Raw genomic sequence first — 22,591 nt, forward strand, 5'->3', positions numbered from 1 at the left:
TAACTTCAGATATTTGTCATTAATTCTTACAATTCATCCGTCAAATGAGTTACATCTTAACTATGTTTCATCAAACGACTTAATTGAACTTATGATGAAATATTAGTTAAAATTGAATATTATATAAAATGTTAAATAGAAAATTTAATTTACATATTAATAATGATTAATATTTATATATAATTTGTTTGATTCTAGTCTTAATTTAATTTATAACAACACCATATATGCCTTAGTACCAGATCGAACCCTTTGGAGGTGCTGGAAATATTGCTTGCTTTATGGCGTTTTTCACTCCGATCGTATCTCTCTCAATAGTCGTAAATACAGCAATGTAATAATAACTATCCATAGTTTTCTACAATATCCGTCCCCTGGCTCAATTCCCCAATTACCGAAGTGTTGAGTTCTGTCTTTCCGTAAAGTTTTAAAAGTATTGGCAGAATTATCCATTTTCTTGCCTTCGCATTACACACGCATGACTACACACAACAGATTAGGACGGGCTAGAAATCATCCAAGTCCAATTAATTGCATATTTTGAATCTGTAAATGTTTCCGTAAATTGCCCCACCTCGCGGAAACATACAACCAAATCACTTACTTCCGATAATTGATCATTTCTATATGCCAATCAGTGTCACGCGATTTAAAAGTACTCGATTTATCACACGACGTTATCATGTCCTGTATTCGACATTTTGGTACAAACTACATACACACGTGTTTTTGATGTCTCCAGAATTCTTCACTATTTCCTTAACTCGAGATAGTTTTTCTTAGATGCAGACGGTGTTTTTGATTTCATTTCAAATATATTTTATTGAATAAACAAAAGAATTGAGCAACAGGCTTTGCCTATATAAGCTCTCTCCATGGCTTTCAGCATACTTTTGATATTTGAAGACATTGAATACAATATTTACTTTACATACATACATTTTATTTCAACTCATCTCATGACACATGGATACATTTATTGCTAGGTAATATACATTTAATTAGGCTGGCTTAATATTTTCATGTTTCTACAAGAAAAAGAAAAAAAAATCCTTGGAGAAAAAAATACAAACTTTGCGATATTAATATTTAATATAGTTGTAAAATTTGTGTCAAGAAGAATTAAATATACCGTTATGAATATACACAGTATTCAAATCGAATTAAGTATATGGATATACGTCTTGACCTTGAGCAACGTAAATTTGCTACGGCAACATGAAATAAAGCAAAACTGATACATGCATGTATGCTGATAAAGAAATGTACCAGGACTTATTTGAAGTAGACATGTCTTGAGATGAGTTGGAAAATCAAATAGAAAAGTAACTAAAAGAAAACAGAAAAAAAAATATAAAAAAAAAATAAAAAAAAAATAATAATATGAAAACACAAAAAGACATAAATAATTATATAAGGACACAAAATAATCTCAGTCACTCACTCATACACTCTAACACCACATTTGTATCTACAGACATGGGTTTGTTGGTTTATTTAATGTAGTTTATATTTGTTTTAAGTGTCTTTGATATGGTGGATTAAAGGCTTTTTGAAGAACCCCGTTTTCGGTCAAACAGAGACAACTATACGAATGTGAAAATTGATGTTTACCTAGGAATCACTCACTTAACTTAGTGCACTGGTGTATGATGTATACACAAAAATCACTCACTAAACTAAGTGCACTGGTGTATGATGTAAACACAGGAATCACTCACTTATCTGAGTGCACTGGTGTATGATGTAAACACAGGAATCACTCACTTATCTGAGTGCACTGGTGTATGATGTAAACACAGGAATCACTCACTAAACTAAGTGCACTGGTGTATGATGTAAACACATGAATCACTCACTTATCTGAGTGCACTGGTGTATGATGTAAACACAGGAATCACTCACTTATCTGAGTGCACTGGTGTATGATGTAAACACAGTAATCACTCACTAAATTAAGTGCACTGATGTATGATGTAAACACAGGAATCACTCACTTATCTGAGTGCACTGGTGTATGATGTAAATACAGGAATCACTCACTTATCTGAGTGCACTGGTCTATGATGTATACACAGGAATCACTCACTTAACTTAGTGCACTGGTCTATGATGTAAACACAGGAATCATTCACTTATCTGAGTGCACTGGTGTATGATGTATACACAAAAATCACTCACTAAATTGAGTGCACTGGTGTATGATGTATACACAAAAATCACTCACTAAACTAATTGCACTGGCCCCGGTTTCATCAACGTTCCTTAACTTAAATATTTCCTTACCTTAAAATCGCTAAGGAATTCCTTAGCTAAGGTTTTCCGAAAAATGCATTTTATGAACGTTCCTTAACTGAACTAAGGAGCTCCTTAGCTAAGGAATATTTCCTTGATTTTTTTGTAGCCTACGCGGCCTTAATGTAACTCTTTTGGCAGAAAAGTGCAGGGAAACAATGTAAACAAACGATGTCTTTTCGCGGCTACGAAACCCGCGAATTTCCCCATCAGTTTCTTGAAACATATTTCAGATCTGGGAACGGGAGATAGGCTACCATTCTTCCTCAATAAATAGTGTTGTCTATCTTGATATATCCCGATGAGAAGACGATTTAATCGGTAATTTCAAGCGGAACAGCCAGACGACAAGACTTCATATTGCGTATACGTACCTAACAGGTGATGTATTCGTAAGTTATTTGCTTTTACTTTATAGTGTGGCCTCACTTACTCATTAATATCCGATTTATGTCAAGGTAGTAGAGATGAAAAATACCAACTGTTTTCGTCCAGAACATAAATCTTTACTTGGTTTACTGATATTAAACACAAACCACAGGGGTTCGTTACAAATGTCTGAAATACACTTATGCTATACTGATATATGGGTCACAACACACATAAACATACGTTTATGTGTGTTGTGACCCATTTCAGTATAGCATATGTGTATTTCAGACATTTGTAACGACCCCCTGTGCACAAACCGAGCCATCAGTTGTGTTCTATAAATAGGCCTAGATAAGTTTACAAAATGTGACGCTGTAGCTATATCAGATATAGGCATATCTGTAAAATGTGTTTTTGGTCACTGATCACATTCTTTGCATGGAGCCCAAGCTAATTTAAAATTAGAATTACAGCAAAAAGAATATATGAAGGTGTGTATATATACATCCCAGGGAAAAACAACACTTCTGATTGGCATATTTAATTTTGACCAGTTAGAAATGGTTTAGCAAATTCAGTTTTTAAATCCTCAATTTTAAACCAAGGTGGAGAAAGTTCATACTTTTGAATATTTACAAGAGAAATAAATCAATATTTTATCAAATAATTCATTAATATTTCAAATTTTGAAATTCATTGAACATTTTTTAATATTTCAAAAAATATTTGACTACCAGGATTTGAACCAAAAGAGGAAAAAAAAATTCGTTACATCAAATATGGAAAAAATATCAATACTCGGTTTAACAACCAGACTTAATTTGTTTACAACACAATTCATATATGTCAATATTGCTTACCAAAGTAATTCTGATGAAAACTCAGATCAATTTCATTTGATGATTTATTTTTTAAAGGATTGCTAAGGAAGCTACTGCACTACGATGAACTTTCCTTCCTCAGATGCAAGCATTGTATTTTGTTTTATATAGAGAAAGCGGAGAGAAACTTTCAAGATATTAATGGAATTCCCCAAATGAGTTTGTGTTCGGATTTAAAAACTTTCCAGTGATAAAATATTAAATAATAACTCTAGGGTATAAGTAGCTATACAGATGTTTACAGAACACACTTCATAGTTCTGTAATACCTCCAATTGAAATACGACTTCTACAGACAGGGTTTTCCATTTCCGTTGAGAGGCAAACGAATACAGAACAAAAGCATTAAAAATGAATGAAGTTATTAAGTAGGAAAAATGTAAAATTGAATTTGAATATAATCAATATTCCTACACGTATACAACACAACATGTATATGCTGGTTTATGTACACTGTAGGTACTTGGCTAATGGACTAATGCGTGCCCAACTTTCTTTAAATCTGGTCTACAAATGTCAAATTGTGTTTTATTTGTCAAATGTTTTGTCTTTGTTCTATACAAAGCCCTTCACATGAAAATATCCTTAGTATATATATTTGTTTTTACAATGTCACAATTCCAATGGTCTGTAGGTTGTTTACTTTTTTCAAATTTGTGATATACATGTAATTGTTTCCAGTAAAGAAATATCTGTATGTGGTGAAGTGTCAACTACAAATGTGGTGGTGTAGGCCCACCCCCACCCCACCGTACTATAGGGCAGTCGCTGTTATGTAATATACACTCTGACACACATTTAATGTGTAACAGGGACAGACCTGGGATGGAGGAGGTTAGGTGTGAGATTGACATAGCAGATTAAGTACATTACTTTAGTGTTGATATGACCAAAAGCACTTATGCAACTGATTCTATTTAAGGAACATTTTACACGTACATACGCATATATCATTACATGTATATGCAACTATTACTGTATTGAAATTTTAAATTTGTTACAAATTTTGATTACACATGCAAGGTTGAACTTATTGAAGGTATTGTTATACTTTTTCATTCTGTAACCTTTATATGTTTTGAGTTGTCCTGCAGGGAGAATGCATGGGTGGGACTAAAACAAAATGTGTACATCGACAACAAACAATATTCTTTTTAGCATATACATGTAGTTCAGTGGAAAACCTAAAATGTGACCAGTGATTGACAAAGACCCATATTGTTGTTTCTCATTATAATATAACCTTCCAATGCACATCTATTCTATGTTTTTGTACTGGTTTAAGTCCAAAAAAGTGTTGAACATTTAACAGTGAAAAAACAAATTGTAACTCTTCACTGTAGTAAAGCATACATATGTATATACTTTCATAGAGTGAATAATTCTTTAAATTATACAGCTGATTAATGCTATGAATAACCCTTTTTAACCTATTTTTACAGATCCTGAAATCCTGCTCATGGATAGACAACAAATGGATTTCTCCATACACTCAAAACATTTGGTGTAAAAACTAACATTAGACTGTTCAACCCATGACAATGGTCAATTTCAATGTGTGCAACACAGCTTTAACCAACACAAACAATGTTTTTTTTGAAGTAAGGAAACTCTTTGTGTGTAAAGGGTACACTAGTTACAAATTGTTAGGTCCTTTTTTTTACAGTTTGATTAATAAATGTTTTCACTTGCTGTGTGTTTTTTGATTTTACCCATTTTTGGAAAAATAAATGAGCACACGCTGACATTGGATTAGACATATCTGCAAAAAATAAGGTTCATTGCAAAAGTGAAGAACAGAGAAAAAAGAAAAATTGCATTTAACTCTGGTCTCATAACAATGTTTGATACAGGAGGTCCAGTGGCTTATCTTTATTTTATCCATATATCAGGGGAAATCTTGACCCCATGACCTTTCAGGATTATTCCTGTATATTCAGATTCATAAAACCCATTTTAATCAATTCTTAAGTTGTCAATCAATTTCACCTGACATTTGGTTTAACCAATTCATTTATGCTTCAACATTGGGTAATATAACTTCAATTTACCTCAAGTTCAATGTAGCAATTACACCAAAGACAGGAAATATATGAATTGTGATATAATTCACTATATGCAGTTTTGGTAGTTATACATTTTTTATTTATTTATGAAAATAAGTATTTGGTGAAATTAATGTTAATAATCTGTTGAACTTTAAAATGCTTAACATGCCAGATTTAACACAAATAAGTGATTAACCTTTATTGAAAAAGCAAATTCATACTAAAATAGAACCAGATTTGTAACTTTTTTGAAAGTACAGAAATAAATGTTTCATAATTATAAAAGCAAAGCAATTGCTTGTGCCATATTCAGCTTTTTCACTAGTTCGTTTTTGGTGTGTGTGTGTTCTTCTTTTTCGTTCTCAATAATTTAAATCATTATAATGAAGAAATTATACACAATCAAGGCGCTCCATGATGCACGTAGGTAACTTTCATCTGTCGCTCCATGTTGCTTTATGGGTGTGGCATTGTATTTAGTAACGTTAGTACCGGAAAAAAGTTTTATAAAGACCGAAAAACAGACGAATTTGTCCAACAAAAAGTTAGAAACCGTTGATTATTTAGGCTTCAAATGTTTCGTTTATTGACACTGCCTTTCCTTCAGAGACCACGATGAACTGACGGGAACACAATATTACTTATTATGCACATGAATTATAAATGTTGGCCACATTACGACTCGCAGTGTACGTGACTACGCATAGGTACCCCGAACCACGGACTTAGATAACAATTCTCTGCCCGAACATGTCAAAATACAAAATGAAATAGGTGCACTGCAGTAATAAATGCCACATACGATAGAGTTGCTCAATAGACAGTTATCTACCAGAGAATGGTGAATAAACGGACATAGGTTTGTTCAGAGACGTATATAACACATATATACGTCTCTGGTTTGTTAACAAAGTGAAATGGACTGAAACGTCAGTCGGGAAGTTGGGTTTCAACCTCCTAAACTGTTCTTTGTCAAATTCTTCATCAAACTCGAGTACATGACAGCCATCTTAGTTGATTTAAGGAGCTCCTTAGCGACTTAAGTCTGGGTTGATGTGGCCTTAAATATTTAAGGAAGGATTTAAGTTAAGGAAGCTTCATGAAACGCAATTTTATTTAAATTTAAGAATTTCCTTAAATTTAATGAAAAAGACGGTTTAAGGAGTTCCTTAAAGTTAAGGAACGTTGATGAAACCGGGGCCTTGTGCAAGAAATCACTCTCTTAACTTAGTGCACTGATGTATGATGTGTACATTATATTCACTGAGTTGAGTGCGTTAGTAAGTGCTAAAGTGTAACAGGAAATACAAAATGGTAAATTGATCATACTGTTTTATATATGGTGAATCGAGTAAGCTTTGTGTAGAACATGTTACTGGGGAAACCCGCCTCCAATGGATAGCGACTAAGTGCGTAAACACAACCTGACGAAATACCCTGACATTTCAAAAATACACCTATATCATACATGCATGTTTATTACTCTTTTCTTGATTAGGGATATAAAACACTTATTTGACAGTATTCCAGCGACAACCACTACAGTTCGGACGTTTAGAACAGCAGCCTTGGCAGAGCCAACAAAACAATGGTGGTGCAGCCTCTAATTCTATCCATAGGATCGACACTCAGCCGGACTATCATAATCAGGGTAAGAATACAATACCACACCGCCTTACTGTTGTGGTACCTCTGATTTTTGTTTATCTGTTCAGAAAAAATAGATTTTGTATCATTAGGTTCGATAATATCCATGATAGTGATTATTATTTTATTAATGTTTATAAAATAAAAGATATTTATGAGAAGGCCGTATTTATTAGTAAAATGGGTCAATACTGTAAAAAATATTTCTTTTAGATCACATATTTTGTTTTTCGTGTGTTAAAGGTATAAGTCCGAATCAACAAGGCAATGGTGGACACACGTTCTACGCATCCGGTCTAGGCTCTTCTATCGATTGTGTTTGACACCTGTAGGTGACCATATGCATCATGACGCATGCATGAACTTTATTACCAACTTCACATTTGTACATACCATTTAAACTCATCACCATGTATTTATCAATTACCAGTATTTTTTCATGTTTATCATCAACTACTACAAACATTCCTGTACACTGTTTAACCATTCTCTGACGTCATTGCTTATCACATTGATATCAATATAAGGTATGGTCTAACCTTTGCGAACATCTACAGCTGCATTCATTTCAAAATGGTTGAGATGTATCCCAATATTTTTGTTTATTTTCCGTATCGTTGATGTACGTAGCAAATGCATGCAGAGGTTCAACTGTACCTTCGAGATTTGGTTTATTTCTAAATGTAAGAGTAGGCTCCCTTTGATCACACTCTTTTATAGAAAAGTCCTCATTCTATGTGTAGAGTAGACTCCCTTTGATAACATTCTTCATAGAAAGGTTGTAATTCATAAATAAAGTAAGCTCCCGTTGATCATACTCTTTATAGAAAAGTTGATATATATGGAGTAGATTTCCTTTGGTTAGACTGTTTGTAAACGTTTTTTTATATGTTCAAAGAAGAACACCTTGCCAATGTTTGAAGTCACGTTAACGTATTCTGTCGACGCTGAAGACATGAAAACGGTAATTCAAAAACTGAAAAGAACGTATGATTGCTCAAGATTTATTTTGATATTATTTCCTTCTGTCTTTTAAGATTGTAAAAATTTGTAGATTTTCCAAAATTCCACACAGTTTGTTTCAAAATAAAGCATGTATAAACAATATTTATTAAATTACATAAACTTTAATTTTTGTAAATGATAAAACTATCGTATTCATTTATTTTAGCAGGAAAACGTCTACATAATCGATAACTTGGAGAATCTTTCGAAAGCATTTCGTTTCAGATATGTTTGAAAGAAGACTATCCTAAACAATAAAGACTCAGTGACACTTTTATGTTAATATAATTTATTATTTTAAAATATTGAGTAGTATATATGTCGCTTACAAGTCTTAAGCCAGTTGTGATAACGACTTCAGCGTGAACCCTTTAAATGACAGTACATCCTGTCCCATCACGATCAACATGTGTGAGTGAGTTTGTCATAAGAATCAATTATTTATAGAATTGTGTAATTAATTAACACTACGTAAATAGCAAATAAGTAAGCGTTAAGGATTTATATAATAATGATAGTGTGTGAATGATAAAATGATAAAAAAAATGCACATGACTGTCGTGTGGATGTAGAATGACTTAAGTATGTAACCTGTAATGACTTTTTTCTTTCCTTTTTCTATGAACGCTGGTGAGTGCGTTTCGATCCCAATTTCTTCTGGGAAAGGGAGAACATCACGAAATCCTCGGTCAAGGACGAGGATATCTTCCTGTTTCATCCATTCAGATATCCCATCTGCATTTGTCTGAAACATGTGCTGTGTTTTTGCCGCGTCATTGTTTCTACCGTCAGCGAAGTACGGACCGAGAACACTTGTTATGTAGCCATCTGTTGTCGTGACCATCACGTGTTTTATCAGGGGGCGGTACTTATACATAGAGAAACATTTCCTTTGAAAACTGTGCTTACTGCTTTTTTGTATGTATATATATGTACTATCAAAAACCGATATTTCTTAACATTAAAATTTCTTCAGGTTGGTAAGTATGGATTAGCGTATGCACACAAAGGTGTAAAATGTGTACGAGTTTTCCAAAAAATATTACCCGTTAAGGTCAATGTCCATTTTATCTTTAAAAAGTCAATGTATCCACCTAAGGTATGGCCGTTTGTTACAGAGACACCTTGTGGATCTTACACTCGGGCTAGCTTGAATACCTGGGCACATTGCTTCCTCCTTTGTTATTTCTACGTCACATGAATGGAACTGGGCTAGCGATTCAAGAAGATTCATTTGAACTAGTCTTTCTTATATTAGTTTTCTTATATTTTCTTTCCGGAAGCATGGGTGCCTTCTGATGGCTTTTACCACATTCATACACTCTTTGAGGCATTGTAACGGGTTGCAGTTGTCTTTCAGCTGTTAAAACGTAATAGATCACCAATAAACAACAAATACTACAATAGATCAAAGTTGACTACAGCTAGGATAGTTTAGAAATTCACAACGAAGATGGATATCGAAACCTAAAATATATAACCCGACCCGATGCTGCTCAGTTTTGAAATTAACTTTAACTTTATAGGTAATTGAATTATCTTTAACGGTTTTTTATTCTAGCGAAAATAAAATTGTAAAGTGAAGAAAAAATGAAATACTTTTTTTAATGACTTCAAGATCTTCAAGATCTGGACTTGACATGAAGGAAATTCTACAGCCGTCGATCACGGCATTTGAATCCCTCACTTGACATAGCGGTAAACCTGCCTTGCTCGAACACCCAGTTTGTAATGCGTTTTCAGCAGGCCAGAATTGCAGGAAAGCAAAGCACATTTCGTCTGTTGCACGTTGTCCAAAGAATGTGGTCTTATCTCTCGATTCCGTGTTATACTTACAAGACGTTTGTAACGAATCTCCTGGTCTTATCTGTACAGGATTTTCCATTCTGAATAATAAAAAGAAATGAATCTTCAGCAAATGTTTTTATATTTGTATATATAACTGCAAGTATTTATGGTGTGACAAGGAGGAACCTTTTAAACGGTTTTAATAACGCTTATAAGATTTAAAAAATAAATAAAATACCTCATGTATTAGATTTTAAAATTCTACTTTGCAATTAACCGACCCTTCCATCTCATCAACGTTTTGAGCTGAGATGTTTCAAGAAGAATTCGGAAACAATAATGGGCACATGAGTTCAGATTGAGGATTGTTAACTTCCATGTTACTGGTTGTCAATTTAAAACAACACAACAGAACTTTTAAGGAAGCACCCTAATGTCGATATTACGAAAATAAGCTAATCATTTTCGTAATATTGACATTAGGGTGCTTCCTTGAAAATTCTTTTCTAATCTACAGGATATTTCAAAATTAACTAATACTTGGAAAAAAAGTCTTAAATACTTAACAAGTCTTATTTTCGAGTAAATCATGGATCCTCAATAATAATAATTGAATTTATCATTTTTCAGGTGAGGAAACAGAAGAAAAGAAGATTCTTTCAAAGATGAAATTGAAATAGAAATCGCATCTGGCAAAGCTGTCCAAACGAAGAAAATCGAGACAACAAGCAAGAAAAATAAGGAAAAATCAAGTGGAAACGTCAGATGGAAAAAACTTCCGCCTTAGGCTCGTGCCGGAAAAAAAAGCAGAATGCAAAGGAGCCATCCACAAAGAATATGTTCTGATAATCAGAGACTGAAAGAGTGTAAAATACAAATTGTATAATGCCATTCAGACATTGAAAAGAAAATGACAGAACAAACCCTAAATTATGTTGAACATCAAAGCCAAAGCATGATTTTTTCCAAAACTATTTTCCTGAACTATGATATAATATTTCCTGAAAAATGACATTTGTTATGTATCCAAATCGTAGATTTATGCATATTTTATTTGAATGTGTACCGTCCAATGATTTCATTTTCGTTTGACAATATCAAATATGTCCATCATGCACTATGTATCTTTTACCATTTTAGCTAATACTCAGGTGACCGTTTAAGCCCATTGGCCTTTGGTATATCGATTTTGTTCGTAATAATTTAATCGTGAGATAATGCTGTCACCAGAATCTAGTAACGTTGTGCGTTTTTAGCCTAGTAACACTATTGTGCATGTATGATAAATATCTTAATACGTATGACTCTTATGTTGTTTTATAATGACTTATGTATGTACTTCGTTCTTACGTCTTTTGCGTGCCATATTAACCCCAAGTTTCTTTGTCTTTCGGCTTGCTGTTTTCGGTAGGTGATACTAAGTGTTTTTTAAGGTTGGGTTTAACGATCATTATCATCTTTTCACCTCAAAGATTAACAATACATGGCGACAGAAAGAAATGACTCTAATTGGCGTGGATTTGTCTTTTTGTTGATTCATTATTAGTATTTAGTATTTGGTTTTTTGTCTCTTAGATGTACTAGGCAAACTGAGGAAAATACACTAATAAGCACACTAATTTTTCATATTATTGCAAGTCACGTCTTAATTCTGACGGTGGATGCTACATATAGGATCTTACATGAGTTTCCATTTCATATGAGATTTATGAAACGACTATAAGAATTTTTTAATTTAGCGAGCAAAATGAAAAATCGTGACAAATTTCATATATTTCATATGAAATGAAAACGAGTGTAAGTTCCTTTTTATCATATTATCAAGATTTGTTGCTTTATTAGGGTAAAAGGACAATTTTCATGTAACCTTGAATACAAAAAGCCGCCATTTTGACTCATGTGCGTAAGTCTGTAACGTTATGTACAATTGTCCTAGGCGTGACGTAACAATAGAAACTTGTAACTAATCACAGGGCTGATATGTCATATGTCATATAACATGGATTAATACGCAAACAAAAAATGACATGGATATATTCACTTGATAACATAGTACATTGTGTGATAAAATTATATAAGATATAAGCACCAGTGATTATGACATCATAAACCTGAAACGATTTTGCAGGATGAAAATCAGAACTTTATGGCGGGGTCTTGTTAATGGTGCATTTATCTATTACTGATATGACTCATTCGAAAGAGAAACGTACATATTGTAACAGTATTTGACCGAATGAAAACGAGTATCAAACTTCCATACTTATCCTTCCTGATATGATCTTAGCTGTTGTAAGCATGAAAAGCCACAAACAAACCAATTTCCCATAGATATATAAACAATAACTGTTTTTAAATATTTGAAAATGCATTGCTGGTTATTTAGCCTAACTGTAGCAGCATTCATTTGGCAAGTATGTATGAAAACAAAATTCTTCAATAAGTCTCGAAGTATCTTGCAACTTTACTAATATACATATTACTAAAAACTAAATCATACCGACTTTTGTTTTTTTGGAAATTGAAAATATATGGTTATCAGTATGATTAATTACGATATACACGTTTAGTTTTACGTTGAACCGCAAATGTCTTGATTGGTCTTGCGACTTCGTCATCTTCAAGCTTAAATATGTTTCCCCGGAAAAATAAAGTTGCATTTACTAATTCAAAACTGTAATTTGTAAATTTTGAGATTGCGCCTCAGGAAGAGCAGAGTGGAATTGGCCTTTTTTGTGATGTTATCGATATGAGTACTCCACTTTAGATCAGAAGTAATGGTGACACCAAGATATTTAGCCTCCGTCACATGCTCCAACTCGTGATCATGTAGTATTTAGGGATGACAGATGGGATGACTTTTCCTTGTGACAGCGATGACCTGGCATTTCTCAGGATCGAAACCCATCCTCCATTTAGTCTCCCAAAGCGCCAGTTTATCAAGGTCTCTTTGCACGATGTGGGCGTCTCTCTGAGATGTAACTGTCAGATACATGATGGTATTATCTGCAAAGAGTCTAATAGAAGATGTTATACCCTCAGTGATATCATTGATGTAGTATAAGAAAAGACTCGGCCCGAGGACCGAGCCTTGTGGGACCCTGATCTTACTAGGGCAGAATCGGACATTTCCCCCTCTACTACAATAGTCTTGGTTCTGCCATTTCGGAAGCCCTCAACCCAGGTATTGACAGGTCCAGTAATTCCATACCCCTTAAGTTTGTGGAAAAGGAGATAATAGCTCACCTAATCAAAGGCCTTACTAAAATCCAAAATCAATACATCTGTCTGTTTACCATCTTCTAAATTTCTTGAGATGTCATCAATAAATTCTAACAGTTGACTCTCACATGACCTAGATTGTCTAAAACCATTTTGTAAGAGGTAAAGAATGTTATTGTTATCAGTATGATTCATGATATTACGATATTACTTACTATAATGTGTTCCAACAACTTACGACAAATAAAAGTGAGAGATATGGGACGGTAGTTTTCAGGGTTAAATTTTTGGCCTTTTTTGTAAACTGCGGCAATATTAGCTGTTCTCCAGTCAGATGGAACATGACCGGTATCTAACGACCTTTGGAAGATGAGACAGAGAATGGTAGAGATTTCTGTTGCCAGTTTCATGCATGTTAGTATCAGATTGTATGTGATATACTTTTTGATTCAGAATGTGTATTAGATTTTATCTAAATAAACAATCAATAAAACATGAAGATTGTTTTCACTATATGAATATGTTCATTTATGGGTTGAAACACAGTTGTCTTTCCTTCAAGGATACACTTCCTATTTCCCCTCTGGATGTCTACTTCCGGCCGAACAAAAAATAAAGGCAGGGAGTAGCAAGGGGGAGCAACTCTGTTTACGCACGCATGTGTTACCATTAAAGAGCTTCGCTCGGGCGTCGAATGCGTCCGAGAGCTACGCTCTTATAAATATGTTCTGTAACTTTTCACAGGAACAATCTGTAAAACCCATGTCACCATGTAAAAATAGTGCAATTGTGTTGCTAATGATTACAAACTTAATAAAACCCGGTACGAATTTTGTGTAAGTTTATCAGAAATAGACTTGTGTGTTATAGGATCATAACAATATTTGCTAAGATATCCATTACTTATATTTTGATAGAGTAGTTATGCTTTATTTATTTATCTCGAACATTTTCTGATCAGCAAATTAAGTGTTGACAACCATGAAAATAGATGAGATCACAAACATGTTGATGACGTTACAATAGCAAATGTTGTTATAGTCTCATAACAACGTTTGCCTCCTCAATGCAATGCGATGGAAGGATGAACAGCAAATATAAATACAAGTGTATAACTGTATGTGCCGTTGTGTAAGACGGTTTGGTATCTACATACGCACAATAAACAAAACCACGTGGTATAGCATATGTCAGATTCATAAATAGGTTTTGGTTTTAAAGGGAAAACAGGTCGAGGTATTGGCATATACATGAGAAAAAAGTGACATTCTGGTGAAATCTTCTGTTGATAAAGAAGTCGACATTTTCCAAGGCCGCCATACTGAACATGGTCACAATTGCCACATAATCAGAGGCTCATTTTATTGCAGAGTTATCTTCTCTTGGGAGCAGGTACTGATTGTTACGTCACTTGTTTGTGAGAGTAACGTCATCATTTTTTGAGAAAACGACGTAATTTTCTCACACAATCCAATGACGTAACAATCAATTCCTGCTCCCAAGAGAAGATAACTCTGCAATACGCAAAGACGGAATAATGAAGACTAATTTTTAGCCGTTGACAGAGGCGTAAGTTGAGTATAAGGCACGCCAGCTATGGATGGGATTGGAGAGATCTGTTGACGTTGCTCCAATTAAGATTTATCTCCCTTGACGACGACACGTAAATATGTAAAGCCGTCTCGTTATTAATGAGAACGTAAACGCTATACTTTCTTTACACATACATATTTATTTGAAAAAGAGTTATCACGTTTCATGATAAAAGAAATAACCTCGGTATATATTACATATGAATTCAATTACACATGTTATTGGCTACATCAACATGTGTCCAGTCTGCAGTATGAAATATTTACAAAACTCCTGAGTAGACTAATTACAAAACACAATAAACAAATAAACACATGTCTTACTGTAAATTATTAAGATTTCGCGAGACACAAATATTCGCTTCAATTTCGATCGGAACTTTAAAAAGCTCCCAATCATTTTGTCGTTCATGTTTGATCAAATCACACAGAGACATACATGAAACAAATAAAATCCATACACACTCACACACATAAATACATACGTTTTGAGATGATCGTGAATTGGTGAACTTGACGCAAAATTTCAAGAAATAAAATCATTGCTTTTAACAAATTCGTCATCATTGAGTGATGTACAGTTTCTAAGGCACTTTGTCTGGATATAATCTTTATTCTGCAGTAGCTGAACGAAGCTACATTAGTTGGTGTAACAATGTTTCGTTAGAGCGTAAACATACATCAAAGTAGTTCGTCGCCATGAATGATTTCGGAAAAACATAATTCCGTCTGTATACAAAAATAAACTGAAAAAAGTACTGTGTATCCTTTAATCACAGATTAACATGAAATTTTCAACAGAAATAAAATAAATTAATTACGTGTTATCCTCATAATTAAATCATTTCACTCAGTTTTGTTTACTAACGGCGATATTTAAATTAAACAGATTCATATTGACAGTGTTCTTATCGTATTTAGTACAGTAAATGTAGATCGCAATAAGTTAGAAATGTCTTTCATTAAGTTGAGAAAAAAAAAATCACAGTTATGTTTTTTTTTACTGATATTAATAATTGATATCAAACGAAATTATTTTGCGATTCTCTATTATATCACTCAAAATCTAGCTATCCAGCAATAGCCTCTGTGTAGCAGTTGTCTCCCTTTTAATATTGTCCGTGTAACCGTTACAAACTAACGTGGAGACAGATCTAGAGTTAATAACGCTTTGATGAATTCCGCCTCCTAGGTTGGTTATTATTCTGTATATATATATGTATATACTTTTTGAACGTTTCATTCACGAGTAATATAATTGTTTTACTTTTATTAAGAACAATACGATTTACAAGCAACCAATATATAAACTTAATTCAACCTCTTTGCTCCTTTTGTAGTGATATAAATTGGACAGACACACATAAACTAGTGTTATAGGACGGAACTTGATTTCATGGCGTAATGAAAATGTGTAAAATGGCAGTTAGAAGGATTGCTACACTCATGCTTAGATCCATGTACATGACATTACGTATACTATTACAAACATCTAATCACTTTAATTAATTATCTCCAAATTACAATTAAAATGTGCCTACATTTGTTTGTAAGTTTAATTCTACAAACACACATCCATCAGTTATTAAATATATTTCCAGTATTTTCCGAAGATAATTTTCTGCAGAAATTCATTTGTTGACGATGCAAACTTTGTGAATGCTGTTTAATGCTACCAACTAAACACCTAGAGAGTATGGCTCTCTATAAAACAATGTTTAATGCTACCAACCAAACACCTAGAGAGTATGGCTCTCTATAAAACAATGTTTAATACAGTACCAAGTAGTAGAATATGCACATCTTCTCATCCAATTAAAGATGCAGATGTTTTGACACATATTGGACATAGATTCTATAACGTAGCCTACTTAAACAACACAGCTAACGCATCGAAGTTGTACCTCGTGGATAATTGACCTCAAATTTAAATATCTCACGAATATTAATGCAAACATATGACGCATGTGTTACGACGTTTCATTTATAAAATAGAAGTATTTGCAAAAATGAAATGAATTACAGCATTAACTTACATGTCAGTGTCACCACCAAAAAGATGTACTTTTCACAAAATGTATAAACAAACAAAAATGCACATATATATCAAGTTTTGTGAAGCTGCCCCACACTATCCTTACATACTTATACAGATATATACTTATATAGATATATACACATATAGATATATATACATATAGATATATACACATATAGATATATATACATATAGATATATACACATATAGATATATACACATATAGGTATATACACATAGAGATATAAACATATAGATATATACACATATAGATATATACGTTTTTGATTGTCTACGTAATGAACTGCGTCACAGCTTTTTTAGAAAAAAAACCATCTGTACACCTGAGCGGACGATATTCATATGACGTCATGTCTGCTATATGGCGTAAATTGCCATACATATTGCAGGACTTAAATGTCTTTGAAACATTCTGCTGTGACGTCATTTTTGTCCAAAATATGTATGACGTCACTGCCTGACACAAATATTGTTCAATTAACATATTGGTTCTCGTTACATATATCGTGTGGTATGGTATTATGACGTCATTGTGTAAAACATACAGCATGAGGTCGTATTGTCGCGTATAGAAATCCGGCATATATCTTTGTATTATGACTCACAGTTTCTCACTTAACGCACCACTTTTTACCATACTATGACGTCATATCCAATCCACCATGCGTGATTATAATGACATTTCCTCGTCACACAAATTGTATATGACGTCAATGTGTCCTATATACCACAAACAGTATAATATATGACGTCACATGGTCTCGCATTACGTAACCCTTTGTGCTAGAATTAAGATGTCCTTGTGTCAACATGTTGTGTGACGTCATAATGGTTCTAAAGATATACACCATTTGTTCTAACATGATGACGTCACTGTCTCTCATTCATGTTGTGGTGATATCATGACGTCATACAATAATCGAATTAATCACGATCCAATTAGTAGACCTGTGAAATCCGACCCACTCTGCACAACAGCATTTAGATTGGAGGCGTTGTCGACGTATACCGATGCATATTGACCGACCTGAAAAGAAAATCAAATATTTTTTTATTAAAAAGTAATATTGATGTTTCTTATTTATCAACGTCTTTTAGAAATTGTCTGGAAATAACTGATATCAAGATGAACAGATTTTGAAATTTGAAAGAAAAATAACTATAAGCAATATTTAACCATTGTAACAATAAAAAAAAAAAAAAATCCACAGAGTGTGCTAATCTGGGGGAAATGATAACATCCGTAAAAATAGAAAGTTCCGGGTAAACCGTTCGGAAGGAACTTCAGTCGTATTTATATCCAAATCTTTGTAAAGAGAGCGTTGATGTTTTTGCAAATTAGAATTAATATCAATCTTATATTAGATTTATATTACGTATGACGTTTTATGTTTAGATTATTTTAATCTTTTCTTATTTATTTTTTTATTTTTTTATATTTTCTAGGTAAAAGGAAAATTTAAACATACCTTTAGCTCCAAAAACCCTGTGAAACTAACAGTAAAAACCTTGCTGTTACTTTCCAATCCGGTATAATGTTTCAGAGACCTGGAATGTAAAAATGGAAAGTGTAAAGGGACTCGCTCTCAAAGACAAAATTATGTATTTTAGTGTGTCAACAAGGCAATCCTGTGTATTCAGATGACCTAGGAAAGAAGACACACACGCACGCACATGATAACAAAATTAGTTCTCTGGAAAAAGTAAACAATAATGATAAACATTACGAATACAAAAAGGATTCTCACTCATAAAATTCCCATTAGACAATAAAAACCTATATTTCCCATCAATAAGTATATGCAATAGACAATCGTTAACTTTGTTCATGAAAGACATGCAAGAGGTGTTTTTTATCCTTCTTTCGCTAAAACTAGAGAAATATGTTTTACCTCTTGCAGTTAGTTCTTGACAAGTGTCTCTGAAGTATGGCTTGTGAAATCTTATTAAAAAACTTGTTCAACTAACTGGCTTCCTAGTCCGAAAATGTCCTAAAGCCCCCGAATTTCGACCGGAAACATTATTGTCCCTCTGTATCAAAACTAACCACATATACAGTTTTCTTGCTACATTTTTCACGGGGTATGGGAGACAAACTTACGCAAAGTTTTGACATAAACTATCTATGCAGACTTGAGTGTTGATAGTATCTCGTTTTTTCAGGTTGCTCCGACGACTTTTCTTTTTGGCCCGAATGTGAAGGTTGAGTGAGAATTGATATATCCCGTCAGTGGGAGCCGCGAACCGACCACTCCGAGCGTTGAACGTGTCTCCTCTATGAAAGGCTCCGCCTGCAAAAGGCTGATAGAAACAAAAGTGGAACTTCATTATTATAAACCATGTCAGTTTTGTAAATTGAGCCATCGGTCGATGCCTCTAAATAGATATATTATTTCTAAACAGATGCATGATGGAAAAGAATCATATAACACTGTATATAGTTGAAAAAATAGGATTTGGTATTATGTTTCGGAACCCCGTACCATTGCCAAAACTGTAACTTATAAGTGATGTATGTAATAATTAAATGTCCTGTATATTGTAATTGCAAATTTACGAAATAAAATATGGTTTATACTCAGTGATGGAAACTGTGTTTTTTCGTGATAAATCAATTTTGAAAAACAAACCAAACTTTGCGGGACTTTTAATGCAAAATAATGAAAATAAAATAAACAAAATATAACCAACACCAATATTCTGGGTCAACGGACGTGTTCTGGCCTAACTGTGCTATACAGTTATATCCAAACAGAAGTTAAAGGAAGGTTACCGTACACAGGGAAAATCCTCGAATTTGAGAGCAGTTGGCCATTTTCAGTAATTTTAGTCAATATCAAAATTAACAGGGGCCATTCTATGTAAATTTAAAAGAAAAATGGAACATGGAGAGGTTAATGGCCCCGGCCCATGACCCCTCCAGTATCAATCACCTGTAGCACAACTACATTTCGATATGTAAGTAGGAGTTATCGCCCTTTATATATGCCGTGAACACCATACAATGGAATTTGTTAGCAAGTAACGGAGATGGTACAACACTCTGTTCCATAGCAATGGTAATAATTTGCATGTATATACATGTATCAAAGAATTAGGAAAAATAAGCGTGACGAAAAATTGTAAGTGTCAGATTTATCGGAATACCGTTGGCAAACTATTGTTTGATATAAAGAATGTTGTTTCCATTATGGTCATAAAATATTAAGGAAATAAAAGGTTAAAATACAAATGAATAAATAGAAATTAACGGGTATAAGAAATTTGACCGACCGAAATGAAACAGTCCTCGACTAAATGATAGAAAACCATGAATACGTTTATACATGATGTCGTATTTTTTCACTAATTCTGAAAATTGATATACAGTCTGTGCTTACTAAAGTCCCACATTCGCCGCTGTTTGCTTGTATACAGGTTTAAATTGTTGTTAGATACTTCAATTATAATCTCACTGCATAATTTTATGGACGGTATAAGAGCAAGGATTAGCGTCAGTGATTGACGACGGGGATCATGTTATGTTTTGAGGATCCCTGTCCCTCTGAGCTGTGTTTTGAGGATCCCTGTCCCACTGCGCTGCGTTTTGAGGATCCCTGTCCCACTGCGCTGTGTTTTGAGGATCCCTGTCCCACTGCGCTGTGTTTTGAGGATCACTGTCCCACTGAGCTGTGTTTTGAGGATCCCTGGCCCACTGCGCTGTGTTTTGAGGATCCCTGGCCCACTGCGCTGTGTTTTGAGGATCCCTGTCCCTCTGAGCTGTGTTTTGAGGATCCCTGTCCCACTGATCTGTGTTTTGAGGATCCCTGCCCCACTGCGCTGTGTTTTGAGGAGCCCTGTCCCACTGAGCTGTGTTTTGAGGATCCCTGCCACACTGCGCTGTGTTTTGAGGATCCCTGCCTCACTGCGCTGTGTTTTGAGGATCCCTGTCCCTCTGAGCTGTGTTTTGAGGATCCCTGCCCCACTGCGCTGTGTTTTTAGGATCCCTGTCCCACTGCGCTGTGGTTTGAGGATCCCTGTCCCACTGCGCTGTGGTTTGAGGATCCCTGTCCCACTGAGCTGTGGTTTGAGGATCCCTGCCCCACTGCGCTGTGTTTTGAGGAGCCCTGTCCCACTGAGCTGTGTTTTGAGGATCCCTGCCCCACTGCGCTGTGTTTTGAGGAGCCCTGTCCCACTGAGCTGTGTTTTGAGGATCCCTGTCCCACTGGGCTGTGTTTTGAGGATCCCTGTCCCACTGGGCTGTGTTTTGAGGATCCCTGTCCCACTGATCTGTGTTTTGAGGATCCCTGCCCCACTGCGCTGTGTTTTGAGGATCCCTGCCTCACTGCGCTGTGGTTTGAGGATCCCTGTCCCACTGAGCTGTGGTTTGAGGATCCCTGCCCCACTGCGCTGTGTTTTGAGGATCCCTGCCCCACTGCGCTGTGGTTTGAGGATCCCTGTCCCACTGCGCTGTGTTTTGAGGATCACTGTCCCACTGAGCTGTGTTTTGAGGATCCGTGTCCCACTGCGCTGTGTTTTGAGGATCCCTGCCTCACTGCGCTGTGGTTTGAGGATCCCTGTCCCACTGCGCTGTGGTTTGAGGATCCCTGGCCCACTGCGCTGTGTTTTGAGGATCCCTGGCTCACTGCGCTGTGTTTTGAGGATCCCTGTCCCTCTGAGCTGTGTTTTGAGGATCCCTGTCCCACTGATCTGTGTTTTGAGGATCCCTGCCCCACTGCGCTGTGTTTTGAGGATCCCTGTCCCTCTGAGCTGTGTTTTGAGGATCCCTGCCCCACTGCGCTGTGTTTTGAGGAGCCCTGTCCCACTGCGCTGTGTTTTGAGGATCACTGTCCCACTGAGCTGTGTTTTGAGGATCCGTGTCCCACTGCGCTGTGTTTTGAGGATCCCTGCCTCACTGCGCTGTGTTTTGAGGATCCCTGTCCCTCTGAGCTGTGTTTTGAGGATCCCTGTCCCACTGAGCTGTGTTTTGAGGATCCGTGTCCCACTGCGCTGTGTTTTGAGGATCCCTGTCCCACTGCACTGTGGGTGTTTTATACGCAGGAGAGTCCGATTAACTTCCGTTTAGATATAACTGTACAGCAATTAGGCCAGGATACTTCCGTCCGTCTAACAGGTAGCACAATCGGTTAGAGCGATGGCTAATCAGTCTCAAGTTCAGGGTTAGAAGCTATGTTTAGCCCCGCGGTGTTTTTATCATTCAGAACACTGTTACATACAGACTATATTTATCAACATAAATGTTCCAATATTTAAAATAAATAAATAAATAAATCAACAATTGCGTAATGGCTTAACTTTTCTATAGTTTTAGTGTATTGATAGCATTTTATTAGAAATGATTTATCAAAGCTATAGTCATGTCGGACAAAAAAGTTTCCGACACTAAGTTACAGTGTTTAGCAGTAGTACGAGGGTCCTTAAGGAAATGTAATAGCATTATTCCAAAAGTGACGTCACACATAACTAGTGGTTACCTGGTGAAATGTTTTAAGCTCCATAAACGTTTTTCCTGACACGACAATGTTTCTCCGAAGTCGCATGTGGAAGCCGACGGATATCCGGGGAACGTGTGAGAGGACTTCCGCTTCGTCCTGTGGGGCTCGGATTCTACTTCCGTTCACTGCCTCCTGGCACGCACTGCACTGGAAGCACAAATGCAACGAATCATATTATGTTTTTTA

At 35.2% G+C, this 22,591-nt stretch overlaps 1 protein-coding gene across 1 annotated transcript in view; it reads right to left on the reverse strand.

The window, feature by feature from the left end:
* Positions 1 to 17,114: 17,114 nt before the first annotated feature.
* Positions 17,115 to 22,591, reverse strand: part of LOC110460396 (adipolin-like) — an 81,946-nt gene continuing 76,469 nt past the window's right edge. Inside the window, exons 5-8 of the mRNA XM_021513270.1 lie at positions 22,385 to 22,552; positions 19,012 to 19,211; positions 18,380 to 18,458; positions 17,115 to 17,937 (exon numbers count right to left, since the gene is read on the reverse strand). Of these exons, the coding sequence (XP_021368945.1) occupies positions 17,839 to 17,937; positions 18,380 to 18,458; positions 19,012 to 19,211; positions 22,385 to 22,552 (546 nt within the window). The 3' untranslated portion in view covers positions 17,115 to 17,838. The remainder of the gene's footprint in view (positions 17,938 to 18,379; positions 18,459 to 19,011; positions 19,212 to 22,384; positions 22,553 to 22,591) is intronic.

This window comes from Mizuhopecten yessoensis, unplaced genomic scaffold (assembly GCF_002113885.1).
Source record: "Mizuhopecten yessoensis strain PY_sf001 unplaced genomic scaffold, ASM211388v2 scaffold10383, whole genome shotgun sequence".
Lineage (NCBI taxonomy): Eukaryota > Metazoa > Mollusca > Bivalvia > Pectinida > Pectinidae > Mizuhopecten > Mizuhopecten yessoensis.